At 41.4% G+C, this 17,566-nt stretch overlaps 2 protein-coding genes across 2 annotated transcripts; one reads left to right on the top strand and one right to left on the bottom strand.

Annotated features, from left to right (window-relative positions):
- Nucleotides 1-1,481: 1,481 nt before the first annotated feature.
- tmem208 (transmembrane protein 208) lies at nt 1,482-6,249 on the bottom strand. The gene is made up of 6 exons (XM_028015793.1): nt 6,024-6,249; nt 4,345-4,440; nt 2,594-2,653; nt 2,364-2,500; nt 2,198-2,282; nt 1,482-2,111 (listed from the first exon to the last, which is right to left on the bottom strand). Exons 1-6 carry the CDS (start codon nt 6,027-6,029, stop codon nt 1,974-1,976), a joined length of 522 nt encoding a protein of 173 aa, XP_027871594.1. The 5' UTR covers nt 6,030-6,249; the 3' UTR covers nt 1,482-1,973.
- Nucleotides 6,250-8,416: 2,167 nt separating this feature from the next.
- slc39a1 (solute carrier family 39 member 1) lies at nt 8,417-17,566 on the top strand. Its single transcript, XM_028015718.1, has 4 exons — nt 8,417-8,698; nt 11,005-11,135; nt 11,407-11,715; nt 16,019-17,566. The coding sequence occupies exons 1-4, from the start codon at nt 8,584-8,586 to the stop codon at nt 16,370-16,372; spliced, it is 909 nt and encodes a 302-aa protein (XP_027871519.1). The 5' UTR covers nt 8,417-8,583; the 3' UTR covers nt 16,373-17,566.

The raw sequence follows: 17,566 nt of genomic DNA, 5'->3' as shown, positions 1-17,566 counted from the left end.
TTTGGGTGATTGTCAGTTTTGAAGACCCAACTGCGGCTAAGCTTCCTGTTCCCGGCTGATACCTTGATATGTTGCTTCAGTATCTCAGGATTTTCTTCATGCACCAACCCTTCCTTTAGCAAAATAACCCCACGACACGATGCTGCCAGCCTTTTGTCAAACCACAGGATTTGTCCCCACTAGCAAAGTGGAACCTGGCTTGTTTTGGAGTAATTGCTTCTTCCTCTCTGAGTGGTCTTTCAGTCCATGTTGGTAAAACCATCATCTTCTCATGATCTTGTTGCTTTGCTTCGATGTTGATTATCACAGTTCACAAGATAGACATCTGGAAATTGTAATCCAGGATAAAACCCGACTGAAGGAGCTCCACAAATCCTCTCTTCGACACCGTGGCTGGTTTGTTTTTATTTCTCCATGACGTCGCACAAGTGGCCCCATTTCAAATCAAATGTTGTCAATTAGCCATCAGAGTATATTTCATGGTCAGTGGTCACTGAGTCAGGCATGAACTCCACTGAATACCTTCATGTTCTATGGGGTCAAAGGTTATGCCATCTCTCCGAAGGCTCAACCTGGGCGGACGGCTTGTTAACATGACAACGAACCCCAAGCACAGCAGCTAATCTGACGCAGGACGGCATAAAGATTCTCCGTTTAAACGTAAAGCAGACGGGAATCCTGCTGTGGGACATTCAGGGAACTTTGGAAAAATGAAAAGTTTGAAAACCTCAGCGACTCATTGTAAAGAAAAGTAGAGCAAAATCTCCTCCACAAGGATGCTGAAAACTGACGGAGTCTGGTTATGTGCAAAAAGTAGTTATTTTCTTCTGTTTGCACTTCATTTTTGCTTAAAGAACATGATTGTGGAACTTATTTGTGTACTTTTCTAGCTGCATTTATGGAACTTAAGGAACTTCAGAAAAAAACTAGATCTAAAAGAGGTGCACTTTTGTTTTACCGTTTGCTATTGTACAATATATTTGAACTCTTCAAAGAGGAGATTATCATACAAAAGAGGGAAAATCTATTTTATTGAACCACATTGAGGTGGATGGTTGGGTGTGTTGCTCCTGCCTCAGGTTTGACCATAATCTCTTCAAAGAACTGGATGTACTGGTCACTGAAAAGCTTTTGTAGATTTGGTTTCTAAGCAACAAATTAATATGAAATGCATATATGTATAAGAATAATAGTTCCTCTAGTTTATCTAAAAGAAAAAGTGTCCTTTATATGTACACACTGGAATGAAAACACTTTTTCTTAGCCATGTTGTTTTTAGGATGTAATAACTTTGTTTATGGGCTATTGTGTTTATTCATAAATATTGTCTGAAATATGTGAACTCATGTTGGAGAACTCTTTGACTAAAAACAATTTTAATCTTTTTAGAAAAACATTTTTTTTAAAAAAGCCGCTGCAGTTTTACTTCATCTTTGCGTTTTGCCGGAAAGCAGCGTTTCTGTCATAAAAAACTCACAAACACACATGGACACCTTTTATTGCAAAGTTGTTCCCATTCTCTTATTAAGGCTTTTGAGTTTGATTTTGTGACAATACATAGATTGTTACAAAGGACTTAAAAAAAAAAAAAAGAAAACTAAAATCAAAAACATGACATTACAAATGTTTTTTGTGTGGAACAAACAAAAAAAATAAGATCAGCAGGGGGCGGTGGCATGAAAGCATTCTGCAAGAGCTAAACTCGTAAATCTTTTCACGAAGACAAATGCGATTTGGACGGAGGCATCATCTAAATAGGGAACATTTCATTTCATAATTTAGGGAGAAAATGTGATTACGGGAGAAAGCGGAAAGAAAACAAACACGGAAAACAAGATTCCACTGTATCAGATTTCAACTGGATTTAACGTAATAACAAAAATATGTCTTCCTGAATAGCTTACGAGTTCCCCGCTTTCTGTATATTAGATTGTGTGTGTGTATAAAAATACTGCTCAGTCCGCTCCGCAGCATCAGAACCGCTTCGCCTGTCTGCGCTCTTGCCTTCTCTGCTTTTTCTCATTCACCTCCTCTGGTGCTGAGGGGTTTTCCGCCATAAACCAGGGGCCCAAAAAGTTCACCCAAAGCAGGTGAAGAGCCCGAGCAGGGGCCTGGAACACACACAAAGATGTTATCAGGGAATAAAGCATCAGAAATGGTAAGAATTGTCTAGACATCTTCTGGAAAATGTTCTTACCAGCAACCAAAGGTACCAGAAATAAGCAGAGAGGGTGCTGAGTACTTGAACGATGGCAGTGAGCAAGATTACATCTTTTAGGTGCCTAAAACAAAAACAACAGCAGAAATGATCATCTCACAAACACCAACACTGTAATTTATCTACTATATTAAATCAAACTTACTCTGCCATTCCCTGCTCCATGTTTAGGTCTATTCCTCCATCCAGCAGACTCCCGTCCTCAGCAAACGCAGGCTTGGCCATGGCCGACATGGAGCGGTAGCTCCCAACGTACACGGCGAGCGCGAACAGCAGCAGCAGCTTTGGGAAGCGTGTGTGGGTGTGACAAGTTCAGGTCCACGAAATATGACAAGATGTGCTCTGACAGTTTAGGAGAAGCTTGAATTAACTCACCCAGGTCCAAAAGGTGGAGGAACTGTAGAAAACAAAAAAATTCACAGCGGCATATATTGCCTGCAAAACAAATTTGATTAGTTGTGGGGAACTTGTCAAAAACTGAGCAATGTTTTTGTTCTCATTAAACATGTAGTGATAGTTTTCTATTGAAGACCTCTGATAGGGCAGAATGTGTGATCGTCGCCATGATTCGTAAATGAGTCATCCAATCAATGCGAGGAACTTCATATGTAACCATTCACTGTCCTCAAATAATTATTGTAAATTTCTGCTTCAAAGCCAACTTTTCCACTTACAGGTATTCAAAAGTAAGAAACCCAGTCACGTGATGAACTGGAAATTATCTTTTATTGTTTAGATTAGTGCAACAAGTGTTTTATATAATGAATAGAAAAAACTATTATCTTGTAGAAAACTGCAACAGACTTAACAGGAATCAACTTAATTTATCAAAATTAAAACAGATTTTTTTTCTCTTTTATTTCTTTTTAGTATTTTTGTGATCTGGTAAAACCTTACATATCACATTGAACCTGAAGGTCCCCCAAACAGAGAGTTTTGAACCCATTTTTATCTAACCCAGGAAAATTCCTCCTTTAAAACCCTTTGGAGTCTTGGGTCTAAATGGCCGTTGTGGTCTAATTTTGAATTTACCCTCATATTTTCACCATAAAAACTATGTACCTTACCTTGTTTGGTATCATTATTTACAGAACATCCTAAACCTTGTGATTTTCCAGTGTTTGTTTCATTTTGACAAAATTTATTATCGCATTAGCGCACAAAACACACACAGAAACAAAATCCGAGTGGAAACATATGGATAGTAATATTGATAACTCGGAAAAATGGCTTTCATGTTGCATTCGTTCACGTTTTGGTCATAAAACAACTACTGATTGCACTCAACATGCGTAAAATGCGCACTACGCTATGGCTAAAATGATCGATCATATTCCTGGTTTTATTTGGAAGTAAATATAGAACAAACTCAATATAAAAACACTACTTTTACAAAGTTTGAAGTCTCTACTGTCCAACAGAAATAAAATGCACACTTCTCATGGCGTCCTTTTTTTATACAGAAGTCTTTTAAATGCATGACGTGATGCCCGCCACAGGGCGGGCGTCGACCTCAGAAGGTTAATTTAGGCACTCAGATAACAGCACTAGAGGATACCACGAATATTTTCTCATAGAAATTTTCTGGCTTAAACAGTTTTTTAATAAGATGCCAGAATGTGATCGGGGTCTTCTCTGGCTGTACGGAGCACACACTAACATTGAACTGCTTCTACCCTACCTGTTGCTGTGCACTGCCGCTCAGCAGGCAGAGAGAAGCCTTCTAGTTTCTACCCTTTTTTTCCTCATTCGGAAATATTTCCTGGCGCAAAAAAAAGAACACCAACAGAAAACTAAAGGAGCTTTAACCATCTCGTTTCTTCAAACGTGCAGTTTGACTAACATCAGCTAGTTTTTCATACTGTCACCTTCCCAATATAATGGCATAAGTCATTTTTGCCAAAACTGATTTATTTATTTTATTGCCTAACTTATGTTTTGGCTTGTAAAAAAAAAAAAAGAGTATGAAAGGAGTCTTGAATCGATCTGAACTTTGATTGCGACACTAATAATCCACCTGTTGTTTTTTTTTGACAATTGCAAAACAAAGCCAAGTCTAAAAATGACATCAATTAATAAAATCTTTTCCGAAGAAAGGCCTAAATTAATGTGTGTGTCCGTCTTACATTGGCTCCCAGGATGACTCTGGTGTAGAACTTGAGTGTCGCCTCGTTCTCCTCATAGATCTGCTTCTTTCCTTTTGTTCCAACTTTACCTTTGGGCTTCAGGAGAAAACACAGAGAGCTTGGTGAGCAATGAGCAGCAGCTCCCAATCTGAACAAAACAAAGTCAATCCATCTTAACAAACAACAAATGCAAAATAATCACTTTAATCAGACTTCCTGCTTTCTGAAGGAAACGCTGTTTTCTCCACCGATTTCTCATTCAGCATTATTTGAGCTGAAGCTTTTTAGAGTTGCATTTAATTTAAATACATTAAATTAATACTAATTTAAATGTATTTCCTTACATTTAAATTAGTGGTTGTCCATTAAATCATGTTCTAAAAAACCTTTGAATTGTAAAGAAAAAAAAAAAAAAAAAAGAAATCACATTATGTTCTTCCTTTCTTCATTTTACAGAATCAATTAACTCAATGACTGAATAGTAATGAACATTTATCAAAGCGGCCTGTCATCATCAGATTTTGAAAGTTTCCGCCTAAATAACTCAGTTACTTCGTTGCTGCAAACATACAACTTAAAGGATTTCTTTTGGCACAGAGCCTCGGTGCACTCACAGCATGATCTACATTGTGTGTTTTATCCTACAGCACAAGAAGGTGATAATGGTCATGAATTAACACTTTTCTGGACTTTTCTGCTCCAAACCAGCTGATTTAAATATGTGAATAATCTTAGCAGCCTAATGACAAACCACTTCTGCAAACCAAAGTCTACAGTGTCTTACACGATTTCACATTTTGTCATTTTACAAACACAAACTTCAATTTATTTTTACTTAATTTTATGTGACAGACTAACAGAGAATGAAAATTATACAAGATCTTTCTTTCTTTTTTGCAAATAGAAATCTGAAAAGTGAGTGTGCCATGCATATATATTTCAGTAACCTTCAGAGCTCTCCTGATCAGCAAAAAGACTGAAACCTGTGTGTAATCCTAATTGGCGCAGTAAGGCAGAGGTGTCAACCTCCAGTCGTCAAGGGTCGCTGTCCTGCAGTTTTTAGATGTGCCACAGGCACAAAACACTGGAATGAAATGGCTTAATTACCTCAAGTTCTCCAGAGCCTTGCTAATGACCTAATTATTCTATTCAGCTGTGGTGCAGCAGAGGCACATCTAAAAGCTGCAGGACTGTGGCCCTTGAGGTCTGGAGTTTGACGCCTGTGCTTTAAGGGAACAACAAGTGGAGAGAGTATCAGGAGTAACAAGGAATAACATTTAAATTTGCATCTTTGATATCATTTTTGCTTTTGTCGGGATAAAAAAAACTGGTTCGTGTTTACATTTAGATGCCTTTTTAAAAGTCTAAATAGACCATAAATGGGTTGTTTGTAAAAAATAAAAATAAAATTACAATGATCACAAAAAAAAAAACGTGGAAAGACTTGAATGGGCACCAAAAGCGAACTGTTTCCTGAGCCAGACACAGAACTTCCTGTTCTGGGCTGAACCTGAAAAAGAAACTAAAACGTTCTGTTATGACGTTTCCGTCGCCTGCGATGCTTTCGTTGTGTCAGAAGGACTAACTATAGTGACTACAGTGAGTTCATACAGTGCGGATATGATCCACGGTCCCAGCTTCAGTCACTGCGTTCAGATCAAACTGTCTGCGTCCCTCACCGCCATTCCCTCTGCTCGTCTCTGCTGAGGATCTCCTCCACCGCGTCGTCTCTGTCATGGACCTCGCTCCGGCCGCCGCTTCTCCTCGCTATTCTACCGGCATAAAATAATCAAACCCTGAGGTTTCTGTCGAGTAAAATCCCTTAGAAACACATCAGCACTCAGGGCTTCGGAGAAGGAAACATTTCCGGCGCATGAATATGTCGTTGCAAGAGGCGAGTGCGGCTACGAGAACATGAAGTGATGCTGCCACCTGCTGATCGGAAGGTGTATTTGTCAGTGATGAAGGGGGGCTGAGGGAGAGCAATTTATGTCTTTTGAACCGCTTTAACACTGTGCACTTCAAGGGGCTTTCACTTTCTTTTTTCAAACAGAGTCTTTTCCTTAATTTCTGTTTTGGAGAGGTCAGTCAGATTAGGTGGAGAGTTTCTGTGAGCATCAACTTTAAGACTCTCAGTTGGACTCTGGTCTGGACTTTGGCCATTCTAACACGTGAAGGCGCTTTTATCTAAACTATTTAATTGTTTCTCTGGCTGTGTGTTTAGTGCCATTGTGCTGCTGGAAGGTGAACCTCCAAACTAGTTTCTTACAGCTTCTAACATGTTTCTCTGAAGAGGTTTCTGGCCTTAATAAAGAAAATGATCCACACAGCATGGTGCTGTCTCCACAGGGTTTCACAGTGGGGATTGCGTTTCAGTTGATGTACTTGTGCTAGTTTTCTACTCCACATAACTTTGAATGTATAGGTCAAACGTTCAGTTTAGGTTTATCTAAGCAGAACACATTCCTGTGTTTGCTGTGTCATGATTTACAGCCGACTGCTAAAAAGACTTGTAGGACTTCTAGAGGTGTGATTACTTTCGCAAACTGGGAACTATTTTACTTCTGCACAGCATAATAGAGAATGCTTTTTGTTTATTGTTGTGAAAGATAACAAGTTTAGCCACAGATGGAAAATGTAGTTTGTTACTGTTTGGATTGTTTAATCTGATGATACTGTATAACAGGTCTGCATTAATAATGCAGCAGAATGCAAGTTTATTTTAAACAATTTGAAGTGAAACCAGAACTTCTGAATCGCTAGTTACACAGAACATTTTTTTCTGAGTCTGGACGGGTTTATATTTTACTTTAAAGAGATACAGTAATTTTCAGTATTGTTTCTCAAAGTTCTACTAAGAACGTTTTTTGTTTGTGGGACCATTAATCAATGTAATAGGCACAATTTGGTCCTATGTGATAAAGTAATGCACTACTTTGTAAAATCACAAATGAACTGATTAAATGCATTTCATAGAAAGATAACGAGAGGTGTTTGATCAAAAGCAGACCTGTAGAACCAATAAGCCATTTAAACAGAACCTGACTGGAGACATGAAGTAGTTTGAATGATCTCAAAAGCAACACATTATGTCCCAATAGATTACAAAGTCATTGACATCTATCATGTAACAAGACTGTTTCTCAGGCCTTGGGAATGAACCAAAGTGTTTCGGTTTATTCCAAATATTATCCACATATAGACAAAAACATCAAACAGTCTCAGGAGTGGCCTTCCTACCAAAATCACTCCATAAGGAAGTCTGAGGAAAAGTCCCAACACCAAAAACACTTCTGACAAAAAAGATATACATATTTTAAGTCCCATCTCATATATGCCTAAAACGTTTGAAAACATATTTTGGACACTAGCTGGAGATAGGCACCAGCAACCCTCCCGACCCCATTAGGGACAAAGGGTGAACAGAAAATGGATGGATGGATTTTGTACACTGAAAAGTAAAACATCCAACTGTTGGAAGGTTTGCATCTTGTTATATCTGGTGTAAAATTAACACAGCAGCAAAGAAAAAAGAGTTCATAAGTGTAGAAAAATTAATTCATTATAGCGAAATGCTCTGAATCCATATGTCTAGTATTTTTGAAATTTACTGTAACAAGTGATGCTGGTTTAGGCTTATAACTGGTCAGATTGTCTTACTAATTGTGGATTTTTATTTGTTTGTTTTGTTTTTTTTTCATAATTTTTCAGCGTGTAAGCAATCCTAATACAATCTTGTGTTTGCAGTAATCAATCAATCAATCAATCAACTTTTATTTGTATAGCACATTTCAGCAGCAAGGCATTTCAAAGTGCTTCACATCATTACAAACACAGAATCACAATGCAACATAGTAAGTCAAAAACAACTTACTGCAGAAGTTTGCATGTCACGACCCAGTTAACAGAAAACATTTTCAAGATTTAAATGTGTTAAAAAGTAACTGTGACCCTTAATAGCGAATCAAAACAGCTTATTTACACCACGATAAAATCTAATCTAATCAAAGCCACATGACGGCTCATCTTTCTCGAAACCGCATGCATTGGTCGCCTTCGGCCACCGTACCAGCAGCAGGCTCAGTTTCTAAATAACAACACTACGGCTGTTTTGCTTCAGTGGGTCGCTCCTCATCGGACCGCGATGTTATCAGCCTGTTTTATGGCTTGATAGACACTCCGATGTTTGTACAGTTCCTGCCCCACTCCTGACTCCCACTGTGAAAGCTCGTCCTGACCATGGAGTATCTGCTGCAGGTGAAAATCGGAGCTTTGATCGGCTTGTTGCTCCTGACGCTTCTGTTTGGATTCATCCCCGCTAAAGTCAAATGGTTCAGGGACACAAACGGAACAGGTGTGTGCTCTACATTTTTAATTTAATGTGCTAATTTAACTGTTTATTTGTGTTTAGTGAGGAAAGCTTCATTTAAAATATATATCGGCGGCTTTAAGAAGACATTGCTCTCATATCTCAGCTAATCACCGCTCCTGATGCCTTAAAAACACATTTTATTGTTATTAATTTACCCATTTTTTTCCCACAACGTTAACGCTGATAGGCAAAACGGAGGGTAATGTTGATTTCCAGCATCTCAACGTTTTATTACTATTTAGAGGTATCAGCTGGAAAAGAGGTGAAGCTTAAATTGAAAAATAAATGTGAATGAAATTCCGTGAGTGGGGAAAAAAACGCACCACCTCTGATGAATCATTGCGCTCATCCTGGAACGCGATTCGTTTTGTGTCACATGTTTTGACTTCCGCCTCGTGTTGCAAAGGTAATCGGCCACTGATGAGTTTATTTCCTCTGACAAGGGGTGTGTTTGATTCAGAGATTAAAGAGCAGAATTAAGGCAATAATGAACAGAACGAGAATCGACCTTTGAACTCAACAAAACAATGCACCTCTCCCTGGCGTTTTTCACTGGTAACAATTTAATGAGTTTGGTATTGATTGTGGGCATTTAAAAAAAACAAAACTATCTTAGTCCTCCATCTTCCCTCTCAGCTCTGGCGGGAATCACCTGATGAGGATGAAGCCTGAAGCTCAGAACCTCCTCATCACATGATTACATTTTATTTGTTGCTAAAGACTCAAAACGAGCCAAAAGGATGGCGAACCTTCTCATATGGAAGTGAAAGTATCATTTCTCTCCATTACATCCGTGTGCGCTGGAACATCTGGGTGTGAGTCATCTGGACCTCTACTGGTGGCTATGATCACAAGATACTCAGAATTTCTTTAGGTACTTCCTGTTTGGGATTAAACATTAATTTCTTTTAATTAATTTAACTGCCAGCTGTTGCATTTATTCACAAACACAAACTGTACATCTGTGCAAAAATGATAGATCATGACAAATACTTTTAATCTTTTCCTGCCTTTTAACGTCAAATTTATCACGTACAATTCAGCCGAGCAGCAAACAAATCGGCTTGAGGAGAAAAGACTGAAAGAATCTGCTCTCTGCATCGGTGTTCACCTTGTCACACAAATATATATTTTTAATTTAGTTGCAGCATTTGCTTCATTTTATTTACTTACTTATTTCTTGGGACAACCAACTAGTCAACTCAAATCCTCATTCAGCCAGCTGCCCTTCCAGCACTAAAACAGATCAGTAGGCAAATTGGGGCTAAGTGCCTTGCCCAAGGGCACTTTGACAAGTTGTGGACGAAGCTGGAATTGAACTCACAACCTTTTGATTGCAAGACAACTGAGCCATAATGTTGGTTGGTTGAATCAAACATGAGTTCCTTGGCACAGGAAACACAGAGAGGGTGACATGGGGATGCGTTCTACCAAGTGTGGTTTAAAAAAAATAGACTAAAGGGCAATATTGGTACAAAATGAGTGTGTGTGATATCACTGCTGCTATGCATTCACCGAATAAAGGCACAAACATACTTTCTTGTTTTAGCTTAGTTAGAATCACCAGGATTGTTTCTATTGAACTTTTGAATTTGAGGAAAGCTACAGAAAAAAATCACTAATAAATGGGTCTCGCTACGTTTTCTGGCACTTAGCAAATAGGAATAATTTTTGTAGTTCTAACAAAGTTAAAACAAGAAAAGCTTAGTCTGATTAAATTTCAGACACTGAGGGAAAAAAATGTGTGTGTGTCTTTTTATTCAGTGTATGTAAATGTCTGGTTTCAACTCTACATTACTACATCTTTCAACCAGACTGTTTTATGTTGTCTGTTTCAACTCGATGTGTTTTTAACGAGGAACCATTGCACTGCTGTCTTCTCCAGGACTTTCTCCCAAAATAAAAATAAAAAATCAATTGGATGATTCTTTGTAAAAGAAAAATTAAACCAAAACTTAAAACGTAGGGATCAGTTTCAAAAACCAGCCATGGAGTCGTGTATATAGTAAGCCTGAATGCTGACTCAGCAAAGCAGCTTAAGGGTGTGAACATGTATGCACCCAGCTTATTGGAACTCTTTTTTTTTCTAATACATATCAACACTTAAAAACAATACAGAAAGAAAACGTTTTGAAACGATTTATTGTGTTCTTTTTTGTAATTTACACACCAAACCGCCATCTTTTAATAGTTGCACCTGTGACATTATTTCATATCCGCTGTACGACAGGATTTCTGTTGTCCTGTTCAATCCTCAAGCTTACGAGACGTCTTCTTTGCATTCGCAGAAGCTCACCGGACCGTTCTGAGCCTAATCAGCTGCTTTGCCGGCGGCGTTTTCCTGGCAGCATGTTTGCTCGACATCGTCCCGGATTACCTGTCGGACATCAGCGCAGAGATGGATGCTCAGAAGTTGGAGGTGTGTCCCAATTAAACCAGGACCAGGAGTAACAATTATTTCAAATTTTTATGTATATTTACTGTTGCAATTTCAAATGCTAGATCCAAAACTTTACAAAACGAGTAAATATGTGTCTATTTTATAAGGTGAGTGAACACTTTAGTAAGTGAAAGGCTTGAAGAAATTAGGGTTTTGTTTTTTTTTGTCATTATTAACCGAGTTGTCACAAAAACAGTTTTGCCTGACTTCACCAGCCTGATCCTCTGACCTCTGCATCAATCTTCAACAGACCAGCTTCCCCCTGCCAGAGTTCATCATGGCCGCGGGTTTCTTCACGGTCCTCATCCTGGAGAAAATGGTCCTGAGCTTCCGTCAGTTGAGAGGAGCTCACCACGGCGAGAGGGCGCCGCTGCTGTCAGAGAACGGCCACAGCCACAGCGGGGCCGTGACGGCGCCCGACCTGGAGAACAGCGGCCACCACGTCCACGTCGACTTCCAGGCTCACTCCCCCTTTCGCTCCTTCATGCTTTTCCTCTCCCTCTCACTCCATTCGGTTTTTGAGGGGCTTGCTATTGGCCTGCAGAGCACTGACTCTAAGGTGAGAAGACGGAGAGGGTTCTTCTTGTTCCTCTTAAGGTGTCATGTTGCTTTGTATTGCTTTCTGTTTACAGCATTACAGAGCTTTTACTTTTGTTGTTAGGAAAAAAAAATGAGAAAGCTTTTCCAGTCAAATTTGGAATCACACCTACAGAAAAGTGAGATATACTTAGTGGAAACTTTCAGTTTAAAGCTTGAGAACGCACTGAATGGCAGTAGATCGCAGTGACATGACAAGACTGGAATTGCCTCAATGCTCAGGTTTTAGTTTGTGGACAACCAGAGCCGGCCCAAGGCATATACAAACTAACCCTCTGCTCATGGACCCCAGACCAGACTTTGATGGTTTCAGTATCAGTAAATTAAAAGATTTTAATATTTTAAAGAATTTGTAAAGTTTATTTTGTACACTTCACAAACTGAAGTTTTCTATTTGAGCTTCAGTGTGCCCATAATCACATCTCAGAAAATAATAACCAATTATCCTTGACTGCTTTAAGCTCCGCCCCCATCCACAGATACCACCACATTTTTGCTGAAACACTGTTGGTGTTGATGTCCTGAACATGACGATGGGCCCCATATCCAGTTCTCCTCACAGCCCTATATAACCTTGGGCTGGCCCTGCTGACAAGCTACCAAACTGAAGCATTGTGTTCATTACTGATTTCCTCTATTAAACTGATCCATATCAGTGAATTAGTAATCCATAACTCCCTATACGTCTGAGCATAAGCAGGCAGTTCTTCACAATATGTGTTTTGTGTGCAGTGATGGTGCGATAATGATAGATTTGCTATATATTGTGCAGCCCTGTCTCTGGGGTATAACTATGACATGATGTTGTCCTCTATTTTTTTTACTCGCTCTTCAAAATGGGAAAAGCCAAAATTGAGAACATGCCACTGAAGGGAAGCAATAAGCGGGAAAATTAACACAAGCAAGCTCACCTTAACTTGCCCAAATCTCCACTCAGAACAATAGTTCCTGCCGACATATTTTGTCAAGAGAACGCTTGAGTTAGTGGCATTGCAGAATCTTTAAGGTACGTGGAGATTTTGAAGAAAACATGGTGGGCTCTACCGCAAGTTTGAAAATAGGTCTTCATCACGTCTTAAATCATAAACTGGTTTACAACGTATGACTAAATCATCAGATAAATTTGTCACCTCCTCTGATGGCCAGTGTCTTTAGGCCTGATTCTTATGTAGTGTGTGAGCTGAAGAGAAAACCTGTGGAAAGAGCCGAGGACTCTGGACCATCTAGAGAGATAACGTTAGGAGGAATGGTCAAAGATCCCTTTTTCTGTATGCTCAGCCCTCGTGAGACGCTAAAGGAGAAGACGAAATATTGCCCTTTTGGTCAAAGGAGGTTTGTACAGAGCATTGACAGCAATGGGGTCAATAATTGTGCCAATAATTGGTTGAAAGCTGAGCACAGAAGTTTTCTTCTCACTGAAAATGATAAGTTAAAGGTTAGATTTATTTGGAATTTTTTAGTGTGAGTTTATGCTGCTGCAATAAATTATTTTTTTTTTTTTTTACCTGTCTGCAGTGTGCATTTAGTTGCATAAATGAACAAAGCATCATGTGTGTACCAGTGGAGCAGCTTGATAAACAGTGTTGGGTAGTTTTCCATCTCTTGCCTGTTGCTATGTTTTCCTATCACACTATTCCAGTTGTGCTGGTCTGGATAAATATATGCAGATAAAAATTTCAGACCTCGTTGTTCACTTTACAGTTGAAACCAAATATTCTGAATAAAAATACATAAACACATTCGTGTTAAATCAGACCAAACTTTTGTTGTTCTAACTTAGTTATAGTTACTAAAATTGTTCCTGTTTGCTAGTTCCAGAAAATATGTTGGACATTTTTTAGATTTTCTTTTTGTGTAACTTTCCTCAAATTCAGAAGCGGACATGCATTTGGTCAGTATCGGGGTTAGCTGTTTTTTATCCTGTGTGATTTGGCTGTACAGGTCGGCTGTCGGCTTTGAGGCGATTCTGGTCCACCATCCGGCGTCTCAGGGGGGGGAAGCGGTGCAGCACCAACACTGTTTATAGTGGGGATGGTGTGCTGCTGACCTCTACTCGGGACGTTGTGGGCCGGTGGGCAGAGTACTTCGAAGACCTCCTCAATCCCACCAACATGCCTTCCATTAAGGAAGCGGAGCCTGGGGACTCTGGGTTGGGCTCTCCAATCTCTGGGGACGAGGTCGCCGAGGTGGTTAAAAAGCTCCTCGGTGGCAAGGCCCCGGGGGTGGATGAGATCCGCCCGGAGTTCCTTAAGGCTCTGGATGTTGTAGGGTTGTGTTGGTTGACGCGACTCTGCAATATCGCATGGACATCGGGGGCAGTTCCCCTGGATTGGCAGACTGGGGTGGTGGTCCCCCTGTTCAAAAAGGGGGACCGGAGGGTGTGCTCCAATTATAGAGGGGTCACACTCTTAAGCCTCCCTGGCAAGGTCTACTCAGGGGTCCTGGAGAGGAGGGTCCGTCGGATAGTCGAACCTCGGATTCAGGAAGAGCAGTGTGGTTTTCGTCCTGGTCGTGGAACACTGGACCAGCTCTACACCCTCAGCAGGGTCCTGGAGGGTGCATGGGAGTTCGCCCAACCAGTCTACATGTGTTTTGTGGACTTGGAGAAGGCGTTCGACCGTGTCCCTCGGGGAGCCCTGTGGGGGGTTCTCCGGGAGTATGGGGTACCGGGCCCTTTGATACGGGCTGTCAGGTCCCTGTATGACCGGTGTCAGAGTCTGGTCCGCATTGCCGGCAGTAAGTCGGGCTCGTTTCCGGTGAGAGTTGGACTCCGCCAGGGCTGCCCTTTGTCACCGATTCTGTTCATCACTTTCATGGACAGAATTTCTAGGCGCAGCCAAGGTGTTGAGGGGATCCGATTTGGTGGCCTTAGGATCTCATCTCTGCTTTTCGCAGACAATGTGGTCCTTTTGGCTTCATCAGATCGTGATCTGCAGCTCTCGCTGGAGCGGTTCGCAGCCGAGTGTGAAGCGGCCGCGATGGGGATCAGTGCCTCCAAATCCGAGGCCATGGTCTTGAGCCGGAAAAGGGTAGAGTGCCTTCTCCGGGTCAGGGGGTGTCCTGCCCCAAGTGGAGGAGTTCAAGTATCTCGGGATCTTGTTCACGAATGGAGGAAGAAGGGAGCGGGAGGTCGACAGGCGGATTGGTGCAGCGTCTGCCGTTAAGCGGGCGTTGTACCGGTCCGTCGTGGTGAAGAGAGAGCTGAGCCAAAAAGCGAAGCTCTCGATTTACCCGTCGATCTACGTTCCCACCCTCATCTATGGTCATGAGCTTTGGGTCATGACTGAAAGAACGAGATCGCGGATACAAGCGGCCGAAATGGGTTTTCTTCGTAGGGTGGCTGGGCTCTCCCTTAGAGATAGGGTGAGAAGCTCAGTCATCCGGGAGGGACTCAGAGTAGAGCCGCTGCTCCTTCACATCGAGAGGAGCCAGTTGAGGTGGCTCGGGCATCTGGTCAGGATGCCTCCTGGACGCCTCCCTGGTGAGGTGTTCCGGGCACGTCCCACCGGGAGGAGGCCCCGGGGAAGACCCAGGACACGCTGGAGGGACTATGTCTCTCGGCTGGCCTGGGAACGCCTCGGGATTCCCCCGGAAGAGCTGGAACAAGTGGCCGGAGAGAGGGAAGTCTGGGCCTCCCTTCTGAAGCTGCTACCCCCGCGACCCGACCTCGGATAAGCGGAAGAAGATGGATGGATGGATGGATGATTTGGCTGTTTACGTATTTGTGCTTGTTTTGTTCCCTTCTTTAAATTCTTGCATAATCAAACTCGCACTAGGGGTCATGCATCTCTTCACCCGTTGTTTTGTGGAAGCTAAAAGTCTTTGAACGACTGGACTACCCCTGTGCTGTGAAAACAAAAGACTCTGTACTCAAACATCCAGAAGATTCTACAAGTTGTCGGTAAAATTTAGACATTTGAGTCTGGAAAATGTGTCGCTTTCCATGAGTTTTTGTCACAACTCTGTTCTCGATACATCTGCGTGTTTCTTTCCCCCCTCTTCTCCAATATCGCCTGTAGGTGTTAGCCATCATCATTCTCGCAATTTGCACATATTAACCCGAGGTGCTGAGAAGTGCGGAGGGCTCTGTATTTGCAACTTGGCTGTAATGCAAAACACCTTATGCAAAACTATTTGGATGCCTGGAATGTGTCAAAGTGCCTTCCAGGGTTTCCATCACATTACAAGAATCCCTAACCGTTTTGCTTAAGCTCACCACTGATGCAAAGGTACAGAAATGACCAGAACTTTTCTTGGTTTTGCAGGTGATGGAGATATGCATCGCCATTCTGGTCCACAAGAGCATCATAGTGTTCAGCCTGTCCGTGAAGCTGGTGCAGAGCGCCGTTCAGCCGATTTGGATCGCCGCGTACATCGGCGTGTTCGCCCTGATGTCACCCCTGGGCATCGGCGTCGGCATCAGCGTGATGGAGGCGCAGCTGGCGGCCGGCGCTCTGATCCAGGCCATCCTGGAGGGGCTCGCCGCAGGGACCTTCATCTACATCACCTTCATGGAAATCTTGCCGCACGAGCTCAACTCGGCCGGGAACCAGGTGCTCAAGGTGTTCTTCATCCTGCTGGGCTTCACCATCATGGCCGCCCTGACGTTCCTAGGCTGAGCCGAGCTTCTGCGCTTTGTGCCTCTGACTCCTGCTTTCCACAAGCCCGTTGGTCACTTTATCTCAGAAACTCTCTGCATTTTTAAACAAGTATTGCTGCAATATTGTTACACTGAACTCTGGACATTTTTAAGATGTGACAACTTTCACAACATGCTCGTAATGCGATAAATGTACTGTTGAATGTTTATGGTGAAGGAGATCAGATGATGCTTATATGTCGTTTTAAGATGATTTTACCTACAGAGAAACCACTTGCATGCCTGCGATTAAGAGAACACAAGTCAATTTATTGCTTTTTTTCTTCTTTCTTTTTTTAAGGCTTCAGACCTGCATCAAATTGACTCTTTTGCAGGGTTAAAAGCAGCTGGAAACAAAGGACAGCGTTTGAAGTTAGGGATGTCATTAATCAAGCGTCTCAGTGATTCTCCATACAGTATGTGAAATGTTTACGTTTTCTCTCCAAGTCAAAGAGGAAGTTTGACGGCTCCCAGTTTGAACTGCACTGTTTGTTGTTATGTTGTTGGGGTTTTTTAAGTTGCACTCCTTGTTTCTCCTTGGGTCTCCTTGGGTCACTCTCCGCCTTAAAAATGTCCTCTAAATGCAAGCCTTTTATGACTTTTACCAAACCTTAGTATCGTTTTTGCACCGACTGTTTTTCTTAATAATTCCGTGATTCTAAAATTCACACAGAAAAACCTGCTTAAAAAGTGAGAGTTTCCATTTTTTGCAAGACTAGACAAGCTTTAAATATTTGTAGATCACAATGTGAAGCCTTAATGTTGAGCAATACTTGTTTACTGACCGAGAAGTAAAAGCCTCTAGCGACAATCTGTCACCATATTCCCTATTTTAGTTAGTTATGTTTCTGATTGTTTCCTCATTGTGGTGAATATGCAGACGACAGAAATCTGTCTGCAGAAATGTTGATGCCACCTAAACCTGCAGACTGTTATTTTTATTTTTTATTTTTTTTAACTTACTACATTTCAAATAAATGGCGTCCACAGTTTTCACTCCTGCTTTTTGTTTACCAACTATCAGTTTGACTCATCTTTTGCTTTGTAGTGTGAAAACCTGTTAAAAACAAAGACTGTGTATGACTGCCTGTTTAACTGAGATTGTGCCTTATCGTTGTTCATCTTTTAAAGGATTTATAACCCTGATCAAAGTAAAGAGATTATGACACTAAAA

The sequence above is a fragment of the Xiphophorus couchianus genome, chromosome 4 (genome assembly GCF_001444195.1).
Source record: "Xiphophorus couchianus chromosome 4, X_couchianus-1.0, whole genome shotgun sequence".
In the NCBI taxonomy this organism is placed as follows: Eukaryota; Metazoa; Chordata; class Actinopteri; order Cyprinodontiformes; family Poeciliidae; genus Xiphophorus; species Xiphophorus couchianus.
The sequence above is the reverse complement of the archived record's forward strand: the minus strand, read 5'-3'. Positions and strand labels throughout refer to the sequence as shown.